At 42.2% G+C, this 22412-nt stretch overlaps 1 protein-coding gene across 2 annotated transcripts in view; it reads left to right on the plus strand.

Annotated features, from left to right (window-relative positions):
• LOC143927856 (uncharacterized) overlaps positions 1-10726 on the plus strand; it is a 32153-nt gene extending 21427 nt beyond the window's left edge. Inside the window, exons 4-5 of one of the 2 annotated variants that reach the window (XM_077452286.1) lie at positions 5312-5515; positions 9267-10726. In XM_077452286.1, the coding sequence (XP_077308412.1) occupies positions 5312-5505 (194 nt within the window). In that variant the 3' untranslated portion in view covers positions 5506-5515; positions 9267-10726. The remainder of the gene's footprint in view (positions 1-5311; positions 5516-9266) is intronic. The other variant, XM_077452287.1, reaches the window with a different exon arrangement.
• The last annotated feature ends 11686 nt before the right edge of the window (positions 10727-22412 follow it).

Here is a 22412-nt window from a genome sequence, read left to right on the forward strand (position 1 = left end):
TTGCCCACAATGCAAAACGATATGTTTGGCGTAAAAGCAACACAGCTCATCACCCTCAACACACCATCCCCACTGTCAAACATGGTGGTGGCAGCATCATGGTTTGGGCCTGCTTTTCTTCAGCAGGGACAGGGAAGATGGTTAAAATTGAGGGGAAGATGGATGCAGCCAAATACAGGACCATTCTGGATGAAAACCTGTTGGAGTCTGCAAAAGACCTGAAACTGGGATGGAGATTTATCTTCCAACAAGACAATGATCCCAAACATACAACAAAATCTACAAAGGAATGGTTCACAAATAAACGTATCCAGGTGTTAGAATGGCCAAGTCAAAGTCCAGACCTGAATCCAATCGAGAATCTGTGGAAAGAGCTGAAAACTGCTGTTCACAAACGCTCTCCATCCAACCTCACTGAGCTCGAGCTGTTTTGCAAGGAAGAATGGGCAAGAATTTCAGTCTCTCGATGTGCAAAACTGATAGAGACATACCCCAAGCGACTTGTAGCTGTAATCGCAGCAAAAGGTGGCTCTACAAAGTATTAACGCAAGGGGGCCGAATAATTTTGCACGCCCCACTTTTCATTTTTTTATTAGTTAAAAAAGTTTCAAAAATCCAATAGATTTCGTTCCACTTCACAATTGTGTCCCACTTGTTGGTGATTCTTTTATATCTTTATGTTTGAAGCCTGAAATGTAGCAAAAGGTTGAAAAGTTCAAGGGGGCCGAATACTTTCGCAAGGCACTGTATTTGTATAAGACAGCGCATTTTTTTCCACATATTTTTTAATGAGCCTTAGGCTGACTATAGATGGATTAAAAATTGGCTGGTTCAGTAAGGACCAGCTGAATTTTGATACAGTTATGGCGCTTCCAGTTTAAGAGGCATCAATTTAATGATCAACTCCACTCAAAAAGGACTGTTGGTATTTTTTTGTTTTACCTGCGCTTGCAGCCAATTGGCTGCGCTAATCACTGTATCCTGACAGCAGAGGGGTCTCCGCTGTCACAATACAATAGGGCAGCGGGGAGGATTCCCCTATTAACCTCACTTGTGTGAATGGGGGAATCTGTTCAGTTTTTTGTTTTTTTTTTGATCAGCGTTCTGGCTGATTGAAACCTTTGACCAGCTTTGCTTCACTTTTTTCACATTTTGTTATGGTTTAGCTTTGTTTCAAAATGAATTAAATTAATTATTTTACTCAGAATTCTACATACAATACCCCATAATGAAAATGTGAAGTTTGTTTGAAATCTTTGCAAATGTATTAAAAATAAAAAACGAAAAACAATCACATGTACTCATAGCCTTTGCTCAATACTTTGTTGAAGCACCTTTACCTGCAATTACAGCCTCAAGTCTTTTTGAATATGATGCTACAAGCTTGGCACACCAATTTTTGGGCAGTTTCTCCCATTCTTCTTTGCAGGCCCTCTCAAGCTCTATCAGGTTGGATGGGGAATGATGGTGCACAGCCATTTTCAGATCTCTAAAGAGATGTTCAATCGGGTTCAAGTCTGGGCTCTGGCTGGGCCGCTCAAAGACATTCACGAGTAGTCCCGTAGCCACTTCTTTGTTATCTTGGCTGTGTGCTTAGGGTCGTTGTCCTGTTGGAACATGAACCTTTATCCCAGTCTGAGGTCCAGAGCACTCTGGAGCAGGTTTTCATCAAGGATGTTTCTGTACATTGCTGCATTCATCTTTCTCTTGATCCTGACTAGTCTCCTAGTTCCTGCCACTGAAAAACATCCCCACAGCATGATGCTGCCACCACCATGCTTCACTGTAGGGATGGTATTGGCCAGGTGATGAGTGGTGCCCGCTTTCCTCCAGACAGGACGCTTGCCATTCAGCTCAAAGAGTTCAATCTTTGTTTCATTCAATCTGAGAGTCCTTCAGGTGCCTTTTGGCATACTCCAGGCAAGCTGTCATGTGCCTTTTACTGAGGTGTGGCATCCGTCTGGCCACTCTACCATACAGGCCTAATTGGTGCAGTGCTGCATAGATGATTGTTCGTCTGGAAGGTTCTCCTCTTTCCACAGAGAAACGCTGGAGCTCTGTCAGAGTGACCATCAGGTTCTCAGTCACCTCCCTGACTATGGCCCTTCTCCCCCAATAGCTCAATATGGTCGGACAGCCCTCTCCAAACAGTTTCCATTTATGAATGATGGAGGCCACTGTGCTCAATGCTGCAGACATTTTTGCTGTACCCTTCCCCATATCTGAGCCTCAATACAATCCTGTCTCAGAGGTCTACAGACAATTTCTTGGACTTCATGGCTTGGTTTGTACTCTGACATGCACTGTTAACTGCGGAACCTTATATAGACAGGTGTGTGCCTTTCCAAATCATGTCCAATCAACTAAATTTACCACAGGTAGACTCTAATCAAGTTGTAGAAACATCTCAAGGCTGATCAGTGGAAACAGGATGCACCTTCAATTTTGAGTGTCACGGCAAAGGTTGTGAATACTTATGTACATGTGATTTATTTATTTCTAATTTTAATAAATTTGCAAATATTTCAAACCAACTTCTTTCATGTTGGCATTATGGGGTATTGTGTGTATAATTTTGAGAAAAAAAATTATTTAATTTAATCCATTTCGGAATAGGGCTGTAATATAACAAAGACAAAGTGATAGAGGGCGCTAGATAGTGAACCCACTGTGTGAATAGGCAGATAGTTAAGCTAAATATAACAATTAAGACCACATATAAAACATGGAAGACAAGTGGTTGAAAATTTTTGAAACAATAAAATCACAAGTGTCTTTAAAAGTCAATAAAACTTCTGCAGAGAGTTGGTTTTTTTTCTTTTTTTTTACACAGCACTTTACAGGCATACCCCACTTTTAAGTACACAATGGGGTTTATTTACTAAAGCTGGAAAGTGCAAAATCAGGCTCACGTCTGCATAGAAACCAATCAGCTTCCAGGTTTCGTTACCAAAGCTTAATTGAACAAGCTGAAGTTAGAAGCTCATTGGTTTCTATGCAGAAGTGAGCCTGATTTTGCACTTTCCATATATATATATATATATATATATATATATATATATATATATATATATATAATATTATTTTATTATAGATCTTAAATCGAGAGCCAGCTGGCTCTGAGTTTGCTGCATTTTTTTCTTTGTCTAATTGCAAGTGCAATATTTCTTAAAACCACCAAAAGATTTTGCACTATGGAAGTTTTTATTGGCAATATGTATCTTTGAGGGATAACACCTGAGAAGATGCTGGGACCATTGCTTTACATCTTAAAGGCCCAGGCTGGGTATTAAGCCAAAAGCGTCCCGTAAAAGGAGATCATTTGGAGTGTGTGTAGAGGTGGAAGTTGTATCTTTTCTCACCACAATTCTTGGGTGTATCGTGTGTCAATCTCACATTGGAAACTCATCTTCAATATAATGGACTATTTATAGTGTGATAACCAATCAATTTTCTATTGCACGGATTCACTTTATGGAAGTTTAGCACAATCAATTTTTATCGCACAGATTCACTTTATATTGAGGTTTAGCGCAACTTAATATTGAAAGTTGTTGATTTTGTGTGTATCTCACAGGAAGTTGCAGCTTGGCTTTCCATATTTAATTTTATATTTCATCCATTCACCATTTTACTTGACTTTTTGTGACAGCACAGTCATTTTTATTTGTTTGATATCAGTGGGCATAAACCCTAGAAAAAACAATGTTTGTTGTGCTAGGCACTTCACAGTTACCATATTTGGTATTTAGAGGGAGGAATAATGCTCCATCATTGGTATCATTGGAATAGTGGTCTTAATATTGGTGTCAGTGGGAGAAATGGTGGTCCATTGTTGGTGTCAGTTGGACGAATAGTATCTCGTATCGGTGAGAGGAATAGTGCCCCAGGGGATGCAGTTTGGAGACAATTCCCCTAGGACATGAACTCTGCATTTCTGGCAAGAGCAACAGGGATTTTCTGTACTTTCAAAACTGTTCCTTGCCCAAAGAATGAAAATTAATGCAAGGATTGACCAGCTGCAATACATTAAACATTTGTTCTTGGGTTTAGTTTTGCTTTAGGAGTTTTGAAGGAAAGTTTTATTAAGCCTGGGTTCACACTGTAGCGATGCAGGAACCAGCGCGATTTCAGCACCAGATCCCACTTGGCATCTCTTCTGCGAACCGCTGCGGGTGTCAATACAATGTTAATGACACCCCCGGATCGGTTCACAGATCGCAATGCAAACTGTGGATTCAGACAGGAATCATATTGCATGGGTGAGAACACCCATGTGGTCCGATTCCAGTGTGGGAAATAAAGTCCCTGCACCTTTTTTAGTGCGAATCCAATGCGAGTTCAGCCATACAAACTGTATGGCTGAACTCTCATTGCACAGACATCGCATGTGATCGGCATAGCAGTGCGGTTGCGAATCACATATGATATCTGTGTTCCCTACAGTGTGAACCAAGGCTAAAAATTTTGGGGGGTATACACTAAAACTGGATCCCACAGAATGTGATGCATTGTAACCAATCAGCTTCCTTAATTGAACAAGCTGAAGTTAAAAGCTGATCCATTACTATGCAAAGCTGAACCAGATTCCCTATGCTCCAGTTTTAGTAAATTTCCCATATTGTCTTTTGCTATGCAAACTGTTTTTATAATCAAATGACATAAAATTACCGGTAAATACATTTTCTGCTTCAGACAGGCTTAATTTTTCTATAACTGTTCTGTGGACAATGTTCAGGCAACCCGCTGCATAAAATGTGCCATGCTCAGAACTACATTTACTGAAATGAAAGTTTATCTTTTGCTAAGATACTTGCATAGAGTGACCGTTTATTTTGGGGTTGCAGTGTTTATTACAGTACTGGTGCTTAAAATATGATTTATGATTAAAAGTAACCTGTCCCACTACAATTATAAAAATATAACCCTGGGAAGAATTGCTCTAGGCCTACATGGGCAATTAAATCTCTGCTACCAGGAGATATTACTGCTTGCTGGAAGCTACCCTATTTTCAACAAACTGAAATAAATGTGATGCTAAAATATACACACACACACATTTTTTTTTTTTTTTTTTTTTTTTTTTTTCATTTAACTGCTGTTGAATCTTGCCAGTGTAGCCCTAGGCTTAATTTCAGTATCCCAAAAGGAAGCAAGTAAGGACCTGCAATAATTTTGCTCACATTCCTGCAATGTATTTAATTGATCTGAAGATGTCAGTTTTACATATCCTCAACTAAACTAGTTTCACTTTAGGAGGGCTGGGCCATCTAACCAACAGATAATAAAACTTTGTTTTTTTCTTTTTCAGCTCGGGCAACAGCAATGACAACATCGGTGGCTGTCACGAGCATTGCTCCTCAACCCTTAGTAACAATGCCAGCAGCTGCCGGATACCGGCCCGTGCCACATCATTCCATGTATGCTCAGCAGGCTGACAAGGCTAATATTCCCCCACCATATCCAGGTGAGGCACCTGCCTATTACAACTATCCAACTAGATAAGATGGTACTGGTAAGTGACCCTCCTTTCCCTGCAGCTTTCCCTGCTAACGCTATTAAAGAATCGCTTCAGTCAACTAAAAAGAAAGGCATAGCTTTTGGAAAGCTTTCAGCTGTTTTCCATGTGTCCGCACCCAATCCCCTTCTTTGCATCATGCTAATTGGCAGCACAGCATTTTAAAAGCTTAAAGAGGGATTCCGCCCAAAAAAAAAATATTAAAAGCCAGCAGCTATAAATACTACAGCTGCTGACTTTTAATAAATGGACACTCACCTGTCCCGGGTTCCAGCGATGCTGGCAGCCGAGGCCGATCGACCGCTCGGGCCTCGGCTGCTGCCGCCGCCATTCGAGGTGAGGGAATCAGGAAGAAAAGCGAATCGGCTTCACTTCCCGGTTCCCTACTGCGCATGCGCGAGCTGCGCCGCGCAATAGGAAATCTCCGCACTGTCACTGGGACCCGTGTGTGTCCCAGCAGACAGCGCGGCAGGGCAGGAAATGGCGTAGACTCCCGTGGGAGTCTATGCCCGGAAGTGGGTGAAAATACCTGTCTTTGACAGGTATCTCCACCCCCCTCCCCCCTGAAAGGTGTCAATTGTGACACCGGAGGGGGGGGGGGGGTTCCGATCAGCGGAGGTTCCACTTTAAGGTGGAATCCCGCTTTAAAGAGATCCTATTGCCTCTTGACAGCAAAGTTCAGCCCCGCTCAGTTCTAACATGCTATCTGGTTCAGGTCTGACATGCTGAGGAGCAGCTGTCACATGGAAGCAAAATTATCAAATTTCTGCAATTTGCTAAAGAAGGTATTTTCTTTTACAGGAAGAATTGTAGTTTTTTCTAAAATAATAATCTTGTTGTGTTGCCATTTAGACAGGATATTTTTGCTGAGCTTTCATCAGTCATGCTTTTGCATTTAAAGTGTAAGTTTACGTTTACAGCTCAAAAAAAGAAAAACATGAATGCATTATTTGTGTAAGCTTATCCTTGAGCACCCGTTCAACCCATTGCAATGCCTCAATATGTCCTGTTATGCCCGTTAGTGTGCATTCCACTAGGACAGCCTATTAATTCAGTGGGCTACTTAGTGTTACTAAACCCACAACAGTTAAATCAATCTGTATGTGTAGTAAAGCATGCTTGTTCTACTCACTGTGGAAGGGGTTAATCCTCTGCATTGCGTAAAAGGCTGCTTGATCCTGTCTCCTCTGATCCTCTCCTTCTTCCACTGTCCCCAATCCATCTCCTGATAAGAGAGCTTTTGGAGTCACCCTGCACATGCTCATTTTGCTGTTTATTGCTAGAGGTTTTATTTTTTTTTCTCTTGGGGGGGGGGGGGGGGGGGGGTGCATGTGGTTGGCATGGGGCACTGTCCAGACAAGGGTCCTGTAGCCTCATAGGGCACTCAGAGTTGAATGACAACTCCTCCTACAAGCTTTAACCAGACACTGATAGAAGTCACAAGACTGCTATTTACTGCTGATGAGAAAAGGTATTCAGCAGATTATAATTACTAAAATTGTTTATTTTCATGTTCTGTGAACTGTGGGAAACAAGATGAAGTGAATGCAGGTCCCTGGGCTTAACACTTTTTAATGCATCAAAAGGCACCACAAATAGTAGTTATTTCTGGCAGTGCTGGAGGCTCACTGCTATCCTGTGTGACTGTTATGTCAGTCTGTACGCACTTATATATTGGTCCAAATACTCCTCCATATCTGAAAGTACAGGGTATATTCTTTGTCCTGTTTGAAGGGGAGCAAAAGATAGAGGAGTATATGCTGTTGGGGAGGGGAGCATTAAAGCAAACTTAATGCATAGCCCTAAGCATTTTGGGTTATGTAAGTGTGGATGTACTCAACTCCAATATACTGTAAGCAGATGACGCAAAAACAGAAGGGCAAATGGTTTTTCTGCTCAAACAGGAACATGCTAGTGTAGCTACTTTTTCAGTAATTTTCTAAAACAACATAAATGTCATGTAGAAAAGTCAATATTGGATTGCAGGGAAGCCAGTACAATGTCAATTATTGTTACTGAAGTTATTTCTAACAGGTAGGCAGAGCTGCCAAGAACTGATACGGACATTTGGTACAAAGCAAATTCTTACTCCTGTACCAGTCAAGCTCGCTCATCCATGTCTTTATCGACCTTTCTTTGTGCACTACTGCGCAGTCATGTTTGGGCCATCCCCAAACTGTTCCCACAATTTGGGTGTATGAAATTGTCCAAAATGTCTTGATATGCTGACGCCTTAAGAGTTCCTTTCACTGGAACTAAAGGGCCAAGAGCAAACGCATGAAAAACAAACCCCCCCACCACCACCAAATGATTTGGACCAGTGCACAAAGCAAGGTCCATATAGTTACATAATTAGGTTGAAAAAAGATCATCTAGTTCAACCAATAAAAATAAAAAAAGACATGCATGAGCGAGTTTGGGGTGGAGGAGCTTGACTGGCCTGCACAGAGTCCTGACCTCAACCCAATAGAACACCTTTGGGATGAATTGGAGCAGAGACTGCGAGCCAGGCCTTCTCATCCAACATCCGTGCCTGACCTCACAAATGCGCTTCTTGAAGAATGGTCAAACATTCCCATAGACACCCTCCTAAACTTTGTGGACAGCCTTCCCAGTTGAGTTGAAGCTGTTATAGCTGCAAAGGGTGGAACAACTCAATATTGAACCCTACGGACTAAGCCTGGGAAATGCCATTAAAGTTCATGTGCGTGTAAAGGCAGGCGTTCCAATGCTTTTGACAATATAGTGTATGTGAACCTTATACTTTGCCGCGCGAAGAAAACCGTTTTATCTGGAGATGTTGTTTAACCACTTCAGCCCCGGAAGATTTGGCTGCTCAATGACTGGGCCATTTTTTTACGATATGGCCCTGCGTCGTTTTTCATGACAATTGTGTGGTCATGTGATTATGTACCCAAACAAAATTGATGATTTTTTTTTTTTCTTTTTCCACACAAATGTAGCTTTCTTTTGGTGGTATCTGATCACCTCCTGCGGTTTTTATTTTTTGTGCTATAAACAAAAGAACAGCGACAATTTTGAAAAAAAACACAATATATCTTTTACTTTTTGTTATAATAAATATCTTAAATTTAATAGAAAAAAATAAATAATTTTTCCTCAGTTTAGGCCGATATATATTGTTCTACATATTTTTGGTGAAAAAAAATCACAATAAGTGTATATTGGTTTATGCAAAAGTTATAGCATCTACAAAATAGGGAATAGATTTATGGCATTGTTATTATTTACTAGTAATAGCGGTGATCTGCTATAAAAATGCACTGATTACTGTATAAATGGCACTGGCAGGGAAGGGTCGATCAAGGGGTTAACTGTGTTCCCTAGGTATGTTCTAACTGTGGGGGAGATGGCACTGACTAGGGGAGGAGAGAGATCGGTGTTCATACTTGGTATATTATATAGTCTTCTCTCCCCTGAAAGAACTGGGATCTGTGCGTTTACACACACAGAGCCCGGTTCTCGCTCTGTCACAAGCGATCGCAGGTGCCGTGCGGTCATTGCGCCCGCCGGGCACTCACTTCGACGTGGCACTGTGAGAGAGCGTTGCCCCCTAGTGGTCAAAATGCGAATTGACGTACAGTTACGTTGTTTCGCCCAGGGGAGCAAACCTGCCGTAGTGCAACTGCGGCGACTGGTCAGGGAGGGGTTAATTTTTTTATTTATTTTTTTAGTTTATCCATTTAACATGTGAATCTTTTTTTTTTTTTATCCTTGTGTTTTGCAGGTGCAGATAACTTTGCTTATGTGGATTAACCATCCATGAACATTTCATTCAGTTTCTGCTGGTACCATGGGTATTTGAGAGACAGTTTTGTAGTGAACAGAAAATCTGTATCTGTGTTAAACATCTCCTTTTCCTGTTTCTATGCACTTCCTTTGTAAATGTTTACCGCATTTATGTTTTGATGTTTCATCACCATTTTATTAGAGTTAGCCTACTGGTTCAGTTATACAGAGATGCTTTATACTTGGTGTACACAGGATGCTAAACCATATTTGCTTCATGTCAAGCTTTCATACATACAGTACGAACAAGAACTTTTGGTATTTTTTCAGGGCTCATTTACATGGGCGCTCAGCTTCATGCAGCAGTCAGAGCCATTTGCCAGGCCATACAGCCTATAGAAAGTGAATGAGTAGGCATTGGCTGTGCACAGGATACGCAGGGATGGGTGCACAGACCTAATTGCACAGGCTTTGTGTCCTGGGCCGTGCACCATCTCTGCATACCTGTCTGTGTGTGGGTGAGCCCACGCAGCTTGTGGATGCATATTCAATTTGTATGGGTTGCTCTTGCTACCACAAGGGGCAGAGTGCCCATGTGAATGAGCTTCTAAATGTAACTTGTGATTCAAAAATGAATGTCTCCTGTATTACCATTTATAAACAGAACTGCTGTCTTATTGTAAAGTATAACACCAAACAGAACATTATTATTATTTTTTTAATAGTTGAAATAGTAAGAACCTGTGTTTCATTTTTTTGGGCGATCTAACCTCCTTTTGGCTATGGTGACAGTTGTCACTGGGATAGACTTGAACAAAAATTTGGCTTAGATTTACCAAAAGCATATAATATAATGAGGTCAAACGTAAACCCTTCAATTTGTATGAAATCAGCCAGGCCCTTGCACTTGATCGTTGAAGGTAAATCTAAAGGAAATTGAATAAGAAACTTGTATAATGTATGGCCAGCTTAAGGGGATATCTTTCTCCTCATCCTCCGATAACGACTGTTAGAAGAAGTATATATCCTCATAATTGCCACTCCCTTGCTTCCTGAGAGGATTGCAAGGCAATCTCTTCAATGAAGAAATGGGCTGCAGAAGAACCTGACCAAGATTCTAATTCTTCCACCAATGATCCTAAATGGAGGGAAAAAGGCTTAGATTTTTCTTTTTAATGTAAAGTAATCATTTTGTTTTTCATTGAGGGAAACTGTAATGTTTTGGGTGAATATTTCTTGTTTATACATTTTTAAACTATTTGTTCTTTACGTGTTTTATTTTTTATTTTTTTTCTTACTGTAAATGTTACATGGTCTTTGTTTTTACAAATAAACCTAACGCATGATAATGGATTCCCAGAGTGCTATGAGTCAGCTAAAGAGCAATCACAGTGATGCTGTCTGTATTCTCTGATTAAAACCTCAGGCAGTTATCCAATAAAAGAAGTCATTCACTTGTATGTGTAAATTTAATCTGGAACTATTGAGTTCTGTAAATGGGCAGTGTATAAAAGCTGAGAAGTTACTTGCTGGCACAGGAGAATGCAGAATACTAACACGCACTATTTCTTGTTTCGCTATGAAGAGAGAAAAAAAATATATATTGTTTTTCTTTATTTTGAAGGATGAGCATCAAATAGAGACATCTAAAGTCCTAGTTCACTCTTCAAAGCTGCATTTTAGGCTTCCTCTCCATGTGTATTTGTTAGGCTTCGTTTTTCACTTTACTAACCGTCATAGCTTATTACGGCCTCAAAGTAAAATCCAATCTAAGGGTGGATTCACACCTATGCATTTTTAGTGCTTTTTGCATTTTGCAGATTTGCACAACAGAAAGTGTTCCATAGGAAACCATGTTAAATGGACTGTAGGACAAATCTGCAAAATGCAAAAAGCACTAAAAATGCATAGGTGTGAATCCAGCCTAAAGACTGGGTCTGGGCAAGTGCTCTATATGTTGAGTACCATCTCACTCACTACACAGTGTCCGACTATCATTTATGTCAAACCTTGTTTTGGTTAGGATGCCTGTCTGTAGGGGATAGACAGGCCTGAATGTGTGCCCCCACAAGAACCGTGACCGACGGCGATCTTTTCTTTTTAGGGCAATAGCAACCTTTCTCTGATCAGACTTCTCCACTGGGCTATCTATGGCAACTGTCTCTCTGCCAGTGCTGGCTCTGGCTATCTGTTTTCTCTGCCAGAATAATTTTTTGCTGCATTTTCACAATGATAAGACAATGTCACAATATATAAATGTATACCAACATGTAAATGTACACATTCATATATGTACATACACAGACTAAGTTAACAAAATATTTGATACAGCTATACTGTTAATTCAATCTATATAAAAGACAGCTGTCTATCCTAAACCCCTCACTAGATGGTACTAGAAACACAATCTATTTAAATCAGTATTAGGAAAATACGTATGTACTGTATATGCACAGAAACGACTTTGCTGGCATAGTAGATAAAATTCCTTTCTCATCCATTAGAGACACAGAAAGTCTCCGTACCTGTACGTTAGTACTTTGACGCTAAATATTGTTATTGCAGCTGCTATTGAATTTTTTATTTTTTTTGCAAAAAAATACTATTTTTATTGCTTTTAAGTCTAAATGTTAGATCTGAGGTTTTTTCACCTCAGATCTCACATTTAAGAGATCCTGTCATGCTTTATTTTCTAATTACAAGGGATGTTTACATCCCTTGTAATAGGAATAAAAGTGACCCAATTTATTTATTTATTTTTTTAAAGGACAGTGTTAAAAAAAAAAGGGGGGGAAAAAAAAGTAAAATTAAATAAGAAAAAAAAAATTCAAAGCGCCCCGTCTTACCGAGCTTGTGCGCAGATGCGAACGCATACTTAAGTCGCACACGCATATGAAAGCGGTGTGCAAACCACACGTGTGGCATCACCGCGATCGTTTGAACGAGGGCAATAATTTTAGCAAAGGACCCCCTCTGTAACGCAGAACTGGTAACTTGTAGACATTTTTAAATGTTGCCTATGGAGATTTTTAAGGGTCTTAATGACTTACTTTACCGCTGTCTAATTGTTTAAGTCAAAGTGTGTTTTTTTTTTTTTAAATTGTTTGTAAAACTGCTGTGCAAATATGGTGTGACAAAGTTTTGCAACGGCCACCATTTTATTCTCTAGGGCATCTGAAAAAAATATATATAATGTTTGGGGGTTATAAGTAATTTTCTATCAAAAAAAAATATTTTAACTTGTAAACAACAAGTGTCAAAAGATCCTTAAGTGGTTAACCTACAGGTTGTACTGCCACCTACAGGAGGAAGAAAACAACTGTAGGCAATCTCAGAATAACGCCTACTGCCAACATGCCTCAGGTTTTTGCTAGTGTCCTAGGAGCATGGACATCTTCACTTAAAGCTGCCCTTCAGTAATTTTTTAATTTATTAAATCTTCTGCCCTTGGTGTTTTTAAGCTTGGATAGTAAACCATTTTTCTCTATCCTTCATTGACGGACACAGCTGCTCTTCTTCTTGACCTTAGGGTGATATCACCCCTTTAAGAGAGGACTAGGCAGAAAGTGTTAAAAACGGAAACACTTGCACAGTACCGCCCAGGGGGCGGTCCTACTGGCTATGACCCCTCACACTGCATCCAGCAGCTCAGTTTGTTTTCTGCCTAGTATATGAAAAAGACCTGGCTCCCGATGGCACCATTGGTCCTGGAACTTTTTTTCCTTTTTTCTGCGTTTTTGATTCCTGTGATCTTCAATCAACAGCAGGGCTGGGTGACAGGCTGGATAATATAGATCCTTGTAGTCTCCACAGCCTGGCCATCGAGCGTGAGCAGGCCCTAGCTACGCGCTGGGTCAGCCATGACATCCCCCATCTATTCCAGGGGTGGCCGGTGAGCTATGTGCTCCGGGGTACACATATGACCGGGCTACTGCTGTCTATGTCACAGTGTGCCGTGGCCGGCAGTCATCCTGTACTGCTTGGGTGATGGGTCTGTTTGTGGAATGCGTCCAGCAGTTCCTGCAGGAGGGGTAAGTATTGTTCCATCTGTCTCGGCAGGATGGAGCAGCTGGGCATTCCCTGAGAGGTCGACTAGGTGGTCTTTCACTCTCCCTTTCTTCTCTCCCTGTCCTTTCCCTCCTCCCCATGCTATGGGCCGCTGTTTGACTGGGCACATAGGGGTGCGGTGCACTACCTGGCTGGGGGTCCTCCGGGGGGGCTCTGGGTCCTGGTAGGGGGCTGCGCTGGGTGTTGGGGGTCCGCTCATCCTCTTCCCTTTTATCTGGCCCACAGTGGGTGTCTGTGCTGTGTGAGCCATGCGGGGAGGCTGTCGCGCACTCCTTGGCCATTTTTGCCTTTGTTACCAGGGTGGAAGTGGCGTGCGGGCACAAGGGGGTAAAAACGCCCCCTCCCCCACCGTTTTCTGGGGAAAGCTCTGATTCACACTCGGGCCCCACTGTGACTGGTAGCCCTTGTTCTGATGTATCGTAGGATGTGGACAAGGACAGTGAGGATGAGTCCGTGTCCAGGTCAGCGCAGGAAAAGTCGCTTGTAGGAGCACTTATTACAGCAGTGCGGGATACCCTAAAAATGGAGGATACAGCAGGGGCATCTACAGAGTTGTCGGTCCCTTTTGGGTCCCACAAGCCGGCCCGCATGCCTAAGGTGTTTCCTTACCTTAACTTTGATACGTTTATTTACAAGGAATGGGGAAAACCGCAGTGGGCCTTTTCAGTCCCGAAATGCATGGCGGCACGTTACCCCTTTGAGGAGAGTTTCCTGAAGAAATGGACATCTCCCCTGATTGTAACCCCCCCCCCCCCCCCAGTATACAGGTTAAATAAAGTAACCACAATTCCGATGGAAGGGACTCCTGCTTTGAAGGACCCTGGCAACAGAAGGGCCGAGGCGGTTGCCCGGTCCATGTTTACCGTGGTGGGGTCATCTTTGCGGCCAGTGTTAGCCACGGCCCTGGTATCGCAGACGCTGACTGAATGGACTAACATGTTGCACCGTGAATTGGAGAAGCAACAGGCTTCCCTGGTCTGTGTGGAGCTGGCAGACCAGTTGGGGCAGGGCCTTAAGTATGTCTGTGATGCAGCCTTAGATACAGCCCCCTTGCTCTCTAGAGCTTCAGTATTAGCAGTAGTGCTACCTTGCCTGATTTGGCTGAAATGCTGGTCTGCGGACCAGGCATTTAAGAAAGCACTGGCTGACTTGCCCTTCCAGGGTGAGAGGCTATCTGGAGCCTCGTTGGATGACATTATTACGAATTTTACTGGAGGTAAGAGTACATTGCTCCCACAGTCCAGGAAAGATAAGGAGCCACGCCATAGGCAAGGGCCCTCCTTTTCTGCTCAGAAGCAGATTTTTTGTCTGCCCGGGTCAGCAGGTAAGCGTTCCCAGTCCAACAAGGTGCCTGCTGAGGGGAAAAAAGTGCCCCTGTTTTCGCAAGCCAAACAAGCCTGCAAACAAATCTGTTACCGCATGAAGGTTTGCCCCCGCCTGACTCTCGGGTGGGGGGACGCCTTCGGGAGTTCGCAGCTTGGTGGACCACCCTGCCTTCTGACCAGTGGGTCTGCGAATTGGTTTCCTCAGGGTATAAGATAGTTTTTTTTTTCTTGTCCACCAAACAGATTTTTTCCCTCCAATCTTCATCTTATTCCAGCTCGTCGAAAGGCCCTGTTTGGGGCAGTACAGGACCTGCTGCTGCGCGGGGTGATAGTACCTGTACCGACACCGGAAAGGTTTCAGAGGTTCTACTCCAATCTGTTTGTAGTCCCAAAGAAGGAAGAGATCCGTCTGGTCCTGGACCTCAAGGCCCTCAACAGCTTTGTGAACGTGCAAAGGTTCAAGATGGAATGGGTTTTGGCTCAGAGGTCGCTGCACTCCATTAGGGAGATTTTCTGGCATCCCTGGACATCAAGGATGCATATTTGCATGTCCCCATATGCATCAGAGGTTTCTGCGATTTGCGGCCGGGGGCGAGCAATTTGTAGCTCTCCCTTTTGGCCTGGCGTCGGCACCGAGGGTCTTCACCAAAGTGCTAGCCCCAATTTTGGCTTTACTGAGGTAGCGAGGGATCACAATCTTGGGTTACCTGGGCGACCTCTTGCTGAGGGGAGCTTCCGCCTCAGAATTAAGGAGGATGTGGCAATCACCATGCAAACTGTTAGGAAAACTTCCCTTGTGAGCAGTCAAAACTCCAGATGTATTTGAGAAGCAGACAATTTATTTCTGATGTGGCCCACAACAGAGAGACATGCTTACAGGACAAAAGCTGAAGAAAAATGTCTGCCAAAAGAAAGTGTTCCGCCTTCACATACCCCACAAGAATAACATCTCTATGCTTCTATTGGCTGAGGAAACATAAATAACGTTGTCATGGCACAGGATGGCACTTTATTTACTATTCATGTTCCTCGTACATTCTTAGGCTATCATATTAAGTTAAATCTAATGATTCTACAACTTACTATGGAGTTAATTAAGACAAAACAATACAACAAGTTAATACAATAATGTGCTCAGAAGTAAGCTTTTTAACAAATCAGTCTCAGGACTATTGTTTTTCTAATAGTCACACAATAAACATTTAAAACTTTTCTAACATTCCCTCCTCTTTCTGTGACTATTTTATCTCAACACATTTCGATGATAGTCCCTGTGTTATAAACTTTCGGACTGTATGTCATTAAGTTGAGCTTCAATGTCCACATAGGTCTCCTCAGAGGTAGAGAGGGTTTGATACATTGTTCTTGAGACTGCAGTTTCAATGAGTTTTTGTGAAAGTCCTCGAATACAGGGAATGCAGCAGCATCCGCAAGTAACCAAAACAGCCAAAGCCACAGCGATTGAGATCAAACATGATGTGATAAATCCAGTCCATTTACCGAACCATCCTTCAAGCCAAGTTGTGAATGGATCATTAATACCTGAGTTTTCCGCCAATTCATTCAATAGCACAGTCAGTCCTTCCAAGGCTCTGGTCACTGTCCCTCCAGGAGCTGTATTGTTAGGGATAAAAGGTACAACACATGCTTCCGAACATTTTGCATACCCCTCCTCTTTCAGTTAAGACCATATCTAAAGCCATTCGGTTCTGCCAGGCCATTAGAGATGTGGGGGCCAACTATTCTGCTAGGCCCTTCACAGCATCCCTAGTATAGTTTACAAATCGTTGTTGGTTATAATATATATAATTAATCCAGTCAACATTTTTATTTATAGTCACCCACCAAAAAAGAGACTCAAACCCAGCTGTCACCTGATTCCTGGCTTTAAACTCATCCGGCACCCCGTGAGGAACCCCAATCTCATCTATGTAGATCTGAGAGTCAAATGACCCCAAGGGAGAGGTGTCCCTGTGATACTGTCGGTGACTCTTAGTCCACGGGTATTCTGACCGGATTCTCAGGGGCATAGCCAGCTGGACCATAGCGCAATCCCCTTGGGCATTGGCCGGTAGTCTAGCTCGCAGTTTCTTATCCCCACACATCCACCAGACATCCGCTCTGAATGTCATGTTCAACCCAGTCACCGTTGTCCGTGTTAATCCTCTCCACACAGTAGTCATCGGGTAGTGACCCAAGATCCACCGCGCTACGGTTCTCTGGGAGTGCAAAACAAGTAAAGTTGCCCGGATAAGCGGTAACCGCTGGAGGTATCTGAGGTCTCTGTACTGGGGGAAACAACAAACTCAATGTGTGACAAGTAGAATTTGCTTCAGGTTTATAGCTCTTATTATACAATTGCAACATACATTTTAAACCTTCTGGATCTGTATTGTGATCTAGAGGAAAAGGAACTGTTGCTAAATGTGGTCTGGCTCCGGCACAAACGAAACAGTTTTCCCTTTTCAGAGTTTTAACCTCAACCATTGTAACCACTCATTTTTTTATTCTTGGTCGCCCGTCTCCAAAGCTATGGCATCTTCTATTGTTACGTTAGTGAATCTTATAGTTATACTCAGAACTTCTATTTTTAGTATGGCCTTCTTCTTTCCCTTCTGAGTCTACCTTTTCCTGTTGTTTAGTTTTATTTGGTGGTAATACCTCAAGGAAAAATGTTCCTGAGGGATCAGTTCCTGACACCCATGCTCCCATGGAATACAACCGCTGATCTTCCTTCCTCGGCTCCTTTAATGTTATTAATAGTTGGTTACAGTTCTTACTATGTATGCAGGGGGAGTTGGCCGCTTTTGTGATTATGAGTCTCTCCTTTATTCCACTCTTTTTAGCCCCTGGTTGATTATACCCCCAATCTTGATGCGCTGTAGTCCACAGGGCCTGATCCCATGCTTGACATCCTGCCTTATTCCAGAGCCAGCAGATATATTTATCTGCCCATAGAAGTCCTCTAGCCCCAGTTGTATCCCCACAATCTGACAGAAGTCTACCAGTATAGTGCTAGTTATTCCCTCTATAAAGTTTTAGATTTAATGCTTTTCCTATTCTTTCCTAATTCAAAGGTTCCTCTACTCTTCCGTAGCGCCTACCCCCTCTTATGGATGCCTCTCCTAGAGTCACCAGTAACCCAAGGATAATTACTGTCCCTTTCATCCTAACCAGCTACAGAGTTCCAGCGGATAGGATAGGGGAGTTGGAAGGGGAGGGAGACTTCACCGGTTTGAGACAAGTCCCACCTTGTGTGAGACCTCCCTTTGTAGCCGGATTTTCTGAACCTCTGGTAGCCATCTGGCCCTATTCTGCCTGTAAACCTTTTTGTAATGGGACTGGTGAATCCAGGTAGACCTCTCTGCAATCCTTATCGCAGTAGGGGTAGTTAAAAGGACTTTGAAAGGACCATCCCACCTTGGGGAGTACCACTGCTTTTTTCTTATTACTTTTGATTGAGACCCAATCTCCCACATGCACCTTTTCATCTTCTTAAATTGGACCTTCTAGACCAGAACCAAAATCATTAGTATGTCTTTGTATTAACAACCTAGACATGTATTCTGCTGGTGTGTGCTCAGACTGCTCACTAGGTGTTTCATTTGATTGTAAGGGTATCTTATATGGCCTTATCATTCCAAATGGGCTTAAATCTTCTTTTGGGGGTATGATATACATACTGGTCACAGCTACTAGTAGGCAATACATCCAATTATTTTTACCTATTTCTTCCATAGCTTTTCTCAGTTTGCTTTTTAGAATGCCATTATGTCTTTCTACCAATCCAGCTGATTGGGGATGATAGGCACAATGGTATTTCCCTTTAATTCTCATCACTTCTGTCAAATGTTGTATATTTTTTAATTACAAAATGGGGTCCATTATCACTGTAAATCCTTTCAGGGATTCCAAATCTAGGAATAATATCTCTTAGTAATGCTTTGGCTACAGTCTGTGCATCTGCACTTCCTGTCAGGAATATCTCCACCCATTTGGTCAGGGTGCCTGGGTACCAAACAATATTTCTTCCTTTCACATTTGTCAATTCAATAAAATCCATGCAAATGTGTTGGAATGGATATTGCGGTGTAGGGAACTTCCCTTTCTGTGGTCTTATACCTCCCTGAGCATTGTGCCTTGCACATATAAGACATTGAGAGCAAAACGTTTTTTGAGTAATTTGTAAATCCATAGGCTGTACATACTTTATTCAACATCTCAGTCATCCCCCTGTTTGACACATGCATTACTCCATGTGTCAATACTGCTGCATACCTAAATAAAGATTTTGGTAATACCGGTTTCCCTTTAGGTGATGTGTAAATGTCATCAATTATTGTGCAACCCTTTGTTTTCCAATATTGTTTTTTCCCCGGGGGGGGCATTTTGCTGCATATCAGTAAGGACTGTGTAATCTATCACTATGATTTCCTGTTCTGTCATTATTTTATGTGTTTCTTGTGCCGCTATTTTGGCAGCTTCATCTGCCCTTTTATTTCCCTTTGAGATGGGGTCCGTATATTTTGTGTGTGCTTGACATTTACAGATTGCAAGCTTTTTTGGTAACTGTACTGCATATAGGAGTTCTAAAATGAAGTCCGTATGTGAAATTGGTTTACCACTGGAGGTGACCATCCCCCTGTTTTTCCATTGTTGTGCAAAAACATGTACTGTTGAAAAGGCATATTGACTGTCAGTGTATATGGTTACAGATTTTCTTTCTGACAGTATGTATACTCTTGTCAGTGCTACAAGTTCTGCAACTTGTGCTGAATAATGTTTTGGTTGTGGCCCCGTTTCCAAAATCTCATCCTGTGTCACTACTGCATATCCTGTTGCATTTGTGCCATCTGGATTTTTCTTACTAGAACCATCAACACAAAGTATCATGTCAGGGTTAGATAACGGTATATCTTGCAGATCACTTTGTGGCAGTACCTTTTCAGCGATGGCAGCAGTGCAGTCATGTTTATACCCGTCAGTAGGAAGTGGTAGTAGTGTGGATGGTTTTAATGTAGTACACCTCTGTATTGTTAAGTGAGGTTGTGTCAAGAGTATTATCATACCGGAAAGGTGTCGTGCTGGGCTCAAATGTGATACTTTTGTTGTAACAGGATAACAGACACTGCATGTGGTACCTTTCATAGTTAGTAAAGTTGAATAAAGACACCAGTCCATCCGGTTCAGCCTGAGTGAGTGTCTAGCCCCTACCCCTGTACACCCACATCGTTCTCCACCCCCAAGGATCCAATGTCCCCATTCATATACCAGGGCCAATCAACCCACCTGCATGTCCCCGGAGTGCGGGAGGAAACCAGAGCACCCGGAGGAAATCCACGCAGGCACAGGGAGTACATGCAAACTCCAGGCAGGCAGCGCCATGATTGGGATTCGAACCAGCGACCCCCTTCACTGCTAGGCGAGAGTGCTAACCACTACACCGCTGCTGCTACCAGTGCTTGTACACAGGGTGGAAGTGCTCTAATTCTGTAGAGTAATCCTTCCTCTAAAACCACCTGTGCCTCTCCCGCTATGAGACCCCTCTGGTTCTGCCTCAGCAGTGTACTCTTCTGCATCCTCCTCTCCTTCATCACCTTGCACAAAAACCTTTACTTTCACATTCTTTTTTGCTTTCAAATACTTCTCAGAATGCTTAGCATATTGTAAAACATCTAAAACTGATGCAGTTCGGTAAGTAACCATGTTTTTAACAATGTAATCCTTATGATCCTGCTTCAATCCAATTAAAAAAGCAATCTTTAGCTGTTGTTAATATGCACTATACACATCCTCAGCTTCGGGGAGCCCGGAGAACACTCTAAAAATCTCTTGTAATTTATTTAGGTAGTCACTGACACTTTCCTTGTCTTCTTGTACTGTCATATTTATTTTTTTGCCAATCAGTCTGTTGTACCCATCTAAGCTGGCATCTGTTCAGTAAGGCAGTCAACCTGTTCCCTAAGTCTGGGCTTTCTGGAGGCAATGGATCCCCCCCGTCCCTGTGCATTTTCTGGGGCGCAGGGGTATTCCTCACCGTCCTCCACACCATACCTAATAGGAGGTTTACTTAGTCTCTTGGCTCCTGCTGGGGCACCTAGTGCATGAGTTATGGCGTCAGTTAATGTTTCAAGGATCGATCTGTTCATCTCCAGGACTGAACTACTGTCTGGAGAGATTGAGGAAGTGGAGTTGGGGTTTTGTTCAGAGGCGGTTCCTTTGACAGGGGTGGATGTCACAGGGAAGGTGTTACTCTGGGCAGTTACTTGCACCTGAGGAGGAGGGCCATTATAAGGAGGTGGTCTCTGGGTATAGCAGATGAGATCATCCTCTTTGTCCACTAGGGACAATTGGGCTTGGCATTTTTCCTTTGTTCTTCCTTCTACCCTAATTCTAGCATGCTGAAGCTAATACTCGCCATTTCCAACCCATATCTTTTTTGAACTTTGGGTCCTGACATTTTAAGCTTATCCACAGGGCCCCAAAATAGAACTTTCTTTCTTTTTAATTAAATTTTTTTTTAGTATTCTGATTCAGAACTTAGCCTTTTGACTTTATAAATGTACCCAAATATAAACAGCATTGCATCATTAACACTTCACAGCTGAAAGTCTGTGAATTCTAAAAATAACTCCAATCCAATATAAATATTTACTTTAAGACTATTATTCAGACTTTCTTTCCCACCAAAAGTCCTAATATTTTCACAGATGCACAAATTGACCTCTGTCAGGCAATCTGCATTTTCTTGTTTCCAAGAAACAGCTTCTTGACCATCATAGTAATGAAAACATTCTCAGCCTTTTTTTCTTTTCTTTTCACATTCATCAAGCCACCTGATAATAATTCCTACAACATTCTATTCACTCCAAAGTGCAATCTACCTTTTCCCAGCTACCCAAACCATAAACAATTTCTGCCACTTGCTTCCTGTAACACCATGGCATGCTAAAATAGTAAAGCAACCTGGTGTTGTCAGTGTACCTTCTTTTTCTTTTATGCTAAGTTTCAATATTTACAATATAACCCTTCTGTATTGTCATAGCTAATCAAGGGTTAGCTTTTACAACTTCTGGCAGGAGCAATCCTTACATGAGGGGAGGGGGAGGGGGAGAGTGAGTTCAGTGCGTTCTTCTTCTTAGAAATATGCAGCACAAAACATGTAAACGAACAAAGCAATACAAGAAAAAAAAAAACATCAGCACTCCCCACACTATCGAGAGAATCAAAAAGGGTTAAACATGAACAAAGATAAAGTATTTTTTTTTGTTTGTATACTCTTTATTTCTTTTCTCCATTGTTTTCTTTACAAAACACCATTTATAGGTTACAATTACATACATTATTTTTAATAACAATGCAAATATTCCCCACCCCTTAACCCCCCCCCAAAAAAAAAAAAAAAAAAAAAAAAAAACCCCAATCCCCCACTCCTTTCCTCTCATTCCTCTCCCACCCTTCCCGTCCTTATATAATGTTCTTTTTCCAGAAATGCTCCCCATTGTTGCCATTTGCTCATTTGTTTTTGGCCTGAGTCCTCCAGTCTCTGTATGGACTCCTCTATTATCCTTATATGTTCTACTTTCCGGACCCACTCTGATATCGTCGGTACCTGTACAGACTTCCAGTGGCACGGAATCAGGGATTTCGCTACGTTCAGTAGGACTGGGGTCATTGTACCTCTATATTGCGAAATCCGTTTCTTTGTATCATGGAACAGGCATTCCCATGGAGAATTTCCCACCCTTTCC

The sequence above is a fragment of the Lithobates pipiens genome, unplaced genomic scaffold (assembly GCF_037356315.1).
Source record: "Lithobates pipiens isolate NorthernLeopardFrog02 unplaced genomic scaffold, aLitPip1_a1.2 Scaffold_23, whole genome shotgun sequence".
Lineage (NCBI taxonomy): Eukaryota > Metazoa > Chordata > Amphibia > Anura > Ranidae > Lithobates > Lithobates pipiens.